Source organism: Lepisma saccharinum, chromosome 2 (genome assembly GCF_977018435.1).
Source record: "Lepisma saccharinum chromosome 2, izLepSacc3.1, whole genome shotgun sequence".
Taxonomy (NCBI): Eukaryota; Metazoa; Arthropoda; class Insecta; order Zygentoma; family Lepismatidae; genus Lepisma; species Lepisma saccharinum.
In genome coordinates this window covers 153732449-153741528 of record NC_139230.1, presented here as the reverse complement: position 1 = coordinate 153741528, position 9080 = coordinate 153732449, and the positions used below count along the sequence as shown (strand labels likewise).

The window sequence follows — 9080 nt, the reverse complement described above, 5'->3', positions numbered from 1 at the left end:
CCAGCTGAGAGTAGTCGGTTCCACAACTAGACTAGAAATGCTGTTATGAAAGGTTTCCAATTTCAAACATTCCATGAACTTATAAACTATAAATCGCTAATATAATACACACTCAAACAGAAATAGTAAATAAGAATCTTGCGGAATCTTAACTATTCTGCATGCTCGACTTGAAATCACATAGGTTAGAAACACTGAAAAGGGGTCTTCTCCACCTGGAGCGAATTGCCATCAAGTTTGAGTAGAAAGAGGAAAATTTCTGAGAAGTTTATGTGACATTTTATTTACAATACCCTGCACAATATCGAACAGTTCTCAAAAAAATATTTTTTCACGACTTAAGGAGAAAACATGCTTTGAACATGATGGATATTGTCATAAACATTAACGTGGTTTTAAGGAGATGTTATCAGCAATATATATTTATATAATATATTATATCTATTGCATATATATATCATATATATATACATCTATTGCATATATATATATATATATATATATATATATATATATATATATATATATATATATATATATATATAAGAGCCCATTTTATTTGATCTACCCATAATATTCAGAGGAAAACAAAGCACTTTTTCAAACATCCCCAAGTTAATAGTAACAATGGATATATTGTTTTGTAATTCAAGTATGTCATTACATACTTTCATATATATACACACAAATGAACCAAAAGGACAGAACTGAAATCTCACATGTAGTTTTCAAGAAATGGCATGATAATTGCTGCCACATAGTACTGGAACAGTCCCCCTTTGGCAGCACTCAGTACCATGCAGAGGAATGTTTCCTACCTTAAATCATAGCATGCCAGCCATGAATTGGGCAGATATAAGAAGAATAGAACAATGGTACGAAGTTCGATATACAAATTATTTGTATGCAGGAACCATTGCAGTACAAATACAAAATGTAAGAGTTGTCAAAATAACAAAATAACAATATATATATATATATATATATATATATATATATATATATATATATATATATATATATATATTGATCACAATGGAAAATACATTATATATCATTTTTTTACCATAATCTTGTGTAGTAGTAGCTGTGCGTTTGTGTTTGTCTTGTGTAGTAGTTGTGGTGTGCTTGTATGTGGGTTTGTCTTGTGTAGTAGTTATGCTGTCTAATGTCTTTTTGTTTGTCTTGTGTAGTATCGGTGGTATGTATGTATGTGTCTTGTGTTGTAGTTGTGCTGTCTAGTGTGTTTGTTTTGTCTTGCGTAGTAGTTGTGATGTCTAATTTGTTTGTGTTTGTCTTGTGTAGTAGTTGTGGTGTGTAGTTTGTTTGTGTTTATATTGTGTAGTAGTTGTGGTGTGTTTGTGTTTATATTGTGTTATAGTTTTGATGTGGCTGTGTTTGTCTTGTGTAGTAGTTGTGCTGTCTAATGTGTTTGTGTTCATCTTGTGTAGTAATTGTGCTGTCTAATGTGTTTGTATTTGTCTTGTGTAGTAGTTCCTCCATTCATATTGGGGGTTAGGCGTAGAGCTGACAACTCTGCACTGTAAAAAGACATGTCAAGAAACAGCAATATAAGGCCATGGATGTTCCCAAGGTAAAATATTCCGGAGGTAAAATAGTCCCCCATTCGGATCTCTGGGTGGGGATTACTTTGGCAGGTCCCTGGACTAAGGATAAAATCTACATTAGGAATAAGGATATTAAATTAGGCACCTGGAATGTTCTGAGCCTTTACCAGCCTGGGGCATTTCAGTGTACAGTTAATGAGATAGTTAAGTATAAATTAGATGTAGTAGCTGTCCAGAAAGTTAGGTGGCCAGGAGAAGGGAATTGTAAAACTAAAAATTATACTTTTTTCTATGGTAGTACTGTAAATCATAATTTTGGAACAGGATTTTTCATAAATAATAGAATTACCTCGGCTCTTAAAACAGTAGAATTTATTAATGATAGGATATCATATGCAGTTTTACAGGGTAGGTGGTGCAAAATTATTTTAATAAACATACATGCACCAACGGAAGATAAAGATGATAATACTAAAGATGACTTTTATACAGAGTTAGAACAGTTCTTCGATAAATTTTCTCAGTATGATATGAAAATTCTGTTAGGTGACTGTAATGCACAGATTGGCAAAGAAGAGACATTTAAACCCACAATTGGTAAAGAAAGTCTTCATGAATTAAGTAATGATAATGGTATAAGATTGATTACTTTTGCAAACTCAAAGAATTTAATTGTGAAAAGTACCACTTTTAAACATAAAGATATCCATAAATATACCTGGTCTTCTCCAGATGGTAAAACTCATAATCAGATATCATATTCTCATTGATAAGAGAGGGCATACTAGTATAATTGACGTTCGTACACATAGAGGTGCTGACTGTGCCAGTGACCATTATTTAGTAATTGCTAAATTAAGAGAAAGACTCTCAGTGATAAATCATAAGCAACAAAATCAAAAAGTTATAAAATTTGATACAGGAAAGTTTACTGATGAAAGAATTAATAAAGATTACCAAATTAAACTGTCAAATAGATTTGATGTTTTGTAGGATTTAAATGATGATGAAAATATAAATGAAACAGACGTAAATAAGAATTTGGAGCACATACGTAATGCAATAGAATCAGCAGCTAAGAAAGTATAGGATACCATAAACCAAGAAAAAGTAAGCCATGGTTTGATAATGAATGTCATAATCTAATAGAAATAAGAAATCAGGCTAGACTTAGGTGGTTAAATAACTCTGATGGTACAAATCTAAACAATTATAATAGAATAAATTGAGAAGTTAACCGCACGTTTAGAAGTAAAAAAAGAGATTACTTGAAAAGCAAAATTAACGAAATTGAAACAAACAGCAAAAATAAAAATATCAGAGATTTATATAAAGGTGTAAATGAGTTTAGAAAGGGGTGGCAACCTAAAGTAAACTTGATAAAAGATCAAGACGGTGATTTTCTAGCTCACCCAAGCGATATTCCAAATAGATGGAAGAACTACTTTAATGACCTTTTAAATGTTCATGTAGGAGATAAATCAGAAGTAAATGAAGTACACACAGCAGAACCTTTAGTTCCAGAACCTAACTTGACTGAAGTTAAAGATGCTGTTAAAAGGCTAAAGAATAACAAAGCACCTGGCATTGATTTAATACCAGCTGAGTTAATTAAATATGGTGGAAATTCATTAATATGACAAGTTCATAAATTAATTTGTTTAATATCGAATAAAGAAGAAATACCTCAACAGTGGAAAGAATCCATAATTGTTCCTGTGTTTAAAAAAGGTGATAAAATGAACTGCAATAATTACCGTGGAATTTCTCTACTCTCAACAACATATAAAATATAATCTAACATTATTTTAACAACACCAACCCCATATGCTAATGAAATTATAGGTGATTATCAATGTGGATTTAAACGTAACAGATCAACTACAGATCAAATTTTTCACATCAGACAGACACTTGAAAAAAAGTGGGAATATAATCAAAATGTCCATCAGCTATTCATTGATTTCAAAAAAGCATATGATTCGGTCAAAAGAGATAAATTATATAATATATTAGTCGAGTTTGGAATACCTAAGAAGCTTGTTAGTATGATAAAAATATGCACCAGTGAAACAGAAAGTAAAATTCGTGTGGTATTTATATGTCTGACAAATTTACAATTCATTGCTTTTTAATTTTGCCTTAGAATATGCGGTTAGGAAGGTAAAAGAAACTAAAGAAGGACTAAAATTAAATGGTGTGACTCAGTTGTTAGCATATGCAGATGATGTAGACCAGGCATGTCAAACACGCGGCCCGCGGGCCGCATGCGGCCCTCGATATATTTTTGTGCGGCCCCTTTGCTATTACCTGTTTTTAAGTAGTAGAACCTTCAGATGTAGTAGTTGCTAAAATATCTGTGTTATTATATAACACGATGTGAAATTTCACAAGTTTTCCTCTTGGACAGGATATACCCGTTGGTAGGTGAAAAAAGTTGGTCGTGTTGCATTATTGTGGTGGTTGACGAATGTAGTGATTGCCAGTTGTTCCGAGTCCAAGGCTAAGTCGTCTGTCTGCGCAGTTTTCCCTCCGGAATCTAGAATGAGGGGAGGGTTGAAGGGAAAGGGGAAGAAGCTGCCTTCGCCCAAAAACCTATTACCGCATCTTATAGTCTGTGTGACTCACCCCTCCCTTGCCTCTCCCGCATCTTTGCTACCCTCTGTCAGTTCCATTTTCCAAGAAGTTTGGGTCTAGCAGTCTATTCGGGTTGCTTTGTTTGTGCTACCAAAAATGTCTTTGTTGAAACCAAGTGGTAGTAAAGGAAAAATTTCTGATGAACATCGTAGTTTTCAAGAGAAATGGGAGTTGGAGTACTTTTGTTGTGAAGTGAAAGATAAAATTGTTTGCTTGGTGTGCAGATCAACCATTAGTGTACCGAAGTTATATAATGTCAAACGTCGTTATGAGCAACACAGAGCTACATAGAACCAATACGACGGATTAATGAGGCAAGACAAGCTGAGAGAGTTGAAGGCAGGATTAAAACAACAACAAGGTATGTTTACTAAAGTAACTGGAGAAAGCGAAGCTGCGGTACGCGCAAGCTACGCATTGTCGGAGTTGATAGCTAAACACCCAAAACCTTTTGTCGAAGGCGACTTTATTAAACGGTGCTTGGTAAAAGCTGCTGAAATAGTTAATCCTGCAAGTGTAAAAGCTTTTCAAGGCATTTCACTATCCCGCAACACGGTTGCTGAAAGAGTAACCGAACTGGCCTGTGATTTGAGTGATCAAATTAAAACAAGAGTGTCAAATTTCATTGCTTATTCCATCGCTTGTGATGAGAGTACAGACATCGGTGGCTTAGCTCACTTAGCTGTGTTTCTTCGTGCTTGTGATGAGGAGTTCAACATTTTCGAGGAGCTATTGGACATTGTACCGATGCATGACACTACTACCGGTGAGGATATATTTATTGCTGTTCGTGAACTTTTGCGGAAGTATGATTTACCTCTGTCAAAGTTATCCTGTGTAGCCACGGATGGTGCCCCTTCAATGACGGGAAAAAACAATGGTTTTGTGACAAAACTGCAAAACGAATTTCGTGAATCCTGCGATAAACACATGTTCCATCATGTGCATTGCATCATTCACCAGGAGGTCTTGTGTTCAAAAGTAATCAACATGGAAAGTGTGATGAAGCCTGTGAAAAAAGCTATCAACTTCATAAGATCCCGTGTCTTAAACCAGCGACAATTTTCTGCTTTCCTAGCAGATTTAGAAAGCGAATATTCTGGAGTGCCCTACGACACAGAAGTGCGCTGGCTATCGCGTTCTAAGGTTCTTGAAAGATTCTGGAACTTGAAAGATGAAATATGTCAATTTTTGGAAATGAAAGAACAAGATACCAGCCTTTTTTCGCAACCAACGTGGTTACAAGATCTTTCCTATCTTGTTGATATAACGAAACACTTGTCAGATTTAAATTTGAAACTGCAAGGAAAAGATCAATTAATCACCAACATGAACGATCAAGTCAAAACATTCGAGTGTAAGTTATTGCTTTGGGAAAAACAGTTAAGAAACTAAGACTTGACACACTTTCCAACTTGTTCTAAATACAGATCAAGTTCAAAGGACCCTGTTTTGTACAAATATTATGCCGAAAAAATTCAGCTTTTGAATACTGAATTTGGGAATAGGTTCCACGATGTTCGTTGTTTTGAAGACTAGATCTCCTTGTTTTCAGCCCTGTTTATGACTGACGTAGAAAAAGTGGCAGCACATTTGCAGATGGAAGTAATTGAAATTCAGTGCGACTCAAATTTGAAACAAAAGTACAGCGAAGTGGGTATCCCTGACTTTTACAAGTACTTGCCTGCATGTTTTCCAGAAACCCGCAAATTTGCATGTGAAATAATTTCCATGTTCGGTAGCACTTACCAGTGTGAAAAACTTTTCTCACTCGTGAAAGGAAACAAGTCACCAACGAGATCCAGATTATCAGACGTTCATCTTAGCTGTGTTCTGAAAGTAGCTGCTTTAAATAAGATGTCTCCTGATATTGATAAGTTGGAGGCAGAAAAAAGATGCCAGCTGTCAGGCAAGAAGCAATGATCAAGTTTCAATGAATGTTCAATATACTTTATTAAGTGTTATGTTAGTCATTCTTTAAAATAAAGTATTAAAGAAATAATTATTTTTTTCCTTGAGGCCCACCCTATCGAACACTACTATTTGGCCAAGTTCAGATTATGAGTTTGACATGCCTGATGTAGACTTACTGGGGGATGATGTGAATACAATTAAGAATAATGCTAAAATATTTTTCAAAACTGCTAAAGAGATAGGTTTGGAAGTTAACAAAGAGAAAACTAAATATATGCTTACAGGCCGAAACCAAGTGTTAGGTAATAATCAAAACCTAATTATTGATAACTCGTTTGAACCAGTTTCCAAATTCAAATACTTAGGAGTAATACTAACAAATGATAATTATATTAAAGAGGAAATAAAAAGTAGGTTTAATTCAGGAAATGCATGTTACTTCTCCCTTCATAAACTTTTGTCTTCTTGTTTAATATCTAAGAAACTAAAAGTTAAAATATACAAAATAGTAATTTTGACTGTAGTATTATATGGATATGAAACTTGGTCCCTTACATTGAAAGAGGAACATAAATTGAGAGTATTTGAAAATAAGATCCTTAGGAAAATCTTTGGACCTAAAAGGGATGAGGAGACAGGTGAGTGGAGAAGGTTACATAATTTAGAACTACATAATTTGTATTCATGTCCAGATATTATTAGAATAATTAAATCAAGAAGACTTAGGCGAGCAGGCCATGTGGCACGAATGGGAGAGGAAAGAGGAGTTTACAGGATTCTTGTTGGGAAACCTGATGATAAGAGACCTGTAGGAAGGCCAAGACGAAAATGGAGGGACAATGTTGAGATGGACCTAAGGGAAATCGGTAGGGATGGAAAAGAGTATATAGATCTTGCTCAAGATAGGGAAAGATAGAAGGCCTGTGTTGCTGTAGCCACGAACCTTTGGGTTTAAGAAGGCTTGAGAGTTATATATATATATATATCATTATTATTATTATTAAGCTGAACAGGTTGGCCGTGGTGGCTCAGTCGGTAACGCGTCTGACTACCATGCTAAAGGTCCCGGGTTCGTCCTCGGCCGGTTCAAATCCGGGAACTTTTCTAACGGTGGAAGTGGCCCCGGCGCCCACCCAGCGTCGAATAACATGGGTACCTGGGGGAAACCCTGGGGGGTAAAGGTGGTCAGGGGCGTGATGCTGATCACATCACCCCCACTCACGACCGGATCAAGAAAGTGTGGGGCGTTACCCCCACACCCCCTATACGCCTTCATGGCGTGGTGCTATGCACAGGGGAACACTTTACCTTTTTTTTTAAGCTGAACAGAGACAGTTGATATTTGAACTGTAAAAATATCCGATGCTAACTTCGAGCATGTCTCTTCTGCACATTTTTCCCTAATAAGATTAATGCTCATTCAGTTGGTTACCAGGATTTAAGGTTAAAACTTTTATCTTTTAGCTATATTATTCTCGAGTTGTGTTAACACACACAATATAATTGATTTACATATCATATATATGCATTCAGGATGCTGTAGGTGATGGTATTTAATCCCAGGTTCGAATCCTGGTCAGGCATGGGTGTTCTTTGAAAGCGTCCCTTCATCAAATTTATCATATCAGCACTCATTCTCATCTTTGCCATTAACCAGAAGTGTCACAAAAACTAAGTAAATTAAACTAAATCTTAATTATTTTGAAATACTAAACACACAAACACACATGATTATATTAAGAAATAATGCACTACATTGATGTAGTGTATTACTATAATGAACGGGAGACTTTAATGAGTTCAAATCGCTAAAATTTGTTATGTTATATCCATTCCTTTAGTAATAACTGTTCTTTTTCCCCTCACCTCCATCTTCCTATGCATCAAAAAATAATAATAAATCCCCAATTAATGTAAGTAAATGGCCATTGTGACTGTGGCGAAAAAAGAAAAAAAAGTGTGGTCATCTAACCAACTACTCCAGGAGATTACTAACAAAAAACTCTGTAAAACACGTTGATCTCAGTTGAAGCAACCTTGTGCTGGAATTTCAAACCATTTTTCACCACGAATCAAGGAAGAGATACAGTTTGCAGAATCCTTCGGTATGTGCATACTACAAATTTCATCTGAAATCATGAGAAATTTGCCTCTTTGCATTCAAATGGACGTCAATTCTCTCCAGGTGGAGGAAATCCTGTTCAGTGTTTCAAAATGCACATAAATTTCCCTATTTTCAAATTCAAGGCGAAGAATCATAAAAAAAAGTTCAACATTCATATTTCTACTTATGATTTTTTGTCTAATTGTGTATTATATTACTGGTTTCAGGTTTCTAACTTCATGGAATGTGAAAGAATAGAAGAAATTCACAAGAGCTTTTCCATTTAGGAAGAAGAACTGTTGCAAAGTTGGCTACTTTTATTTGGCTCTGAAGAGCTATCCTGTCAAATTTACGAATTCCAGAATTGGAATAGTTTTAGGGGCACAAATAAGATGTTGTGAAGAGTACATACATTTGACTAGGTTTGCTACTGTTTGCTATCATTTGCTTGGTCCAGCTGCCAGGCAAAGATGACAGTCATCCCTGCTGCTGAGGAAGCTTGATCTTTCACCTACAGCGGGATGGGCAACGGGTGTGATACTGAGGGGGATGGAGTTGCTAGGTTAAATGGCAAGTGAAGCAGTATTGAGAGTTTCCTCATTCAGTGATGCCAACCCTAGCATTATGATTCTAAACCAAACATAATTTGAACTATGTTGGCAGCTAGCACCCTGTGTTTGGCATAACGGTAAAATCTAGCATCATATCTAAACACAAGTTCCTGGGAGACAGAAAAATCGAATTCAATGGAAGATACTCTGAGGGAATATATTTTTTTAAAGTTATCTTATTTGTACTTTTTCAACGGACTTGTTTCAAACAAAAGAAAGTATACCGAACAAAGGACAAGCATTTAC

At 35.5% G+C, this 9080-nt stretch overlaps 1 protein-coding gene across 1 annotated transcript; it reads left to right on the top strand.

Moving 5' to 3' along the window:
• Positions 1-4514: 4514 nt before the first annotated feature.
• On the top strand, positions 4515-8458 carry LOC145983713 (general transcription factor II-I repeat domain-containing protein 2-like). Its single transcript, XM_083116765.1, has 2 exons — positions 4515-5562; positions 8451-8458. The coding sequence occupies exons 1-2, from the start codon at positions 4515-4517 to the stop codon at positions 8456-8458; spliced, it is 1056 nt and encodes a 351-aa protein (XP_082972891.1).
• The last annotated feature ends 622 nt before the right edge of the window (positions 8459-9080 follow it).

Excerpts from the sequence above, each read along its gene's own strand:
- LOC145983713 (XM_083116765.1), top strand. The coding sequence starts at position 4,515 with ATGAGGCAAGACAAGCTGAGAGAGTTGAAGGCAGGATTAAAACAACAA.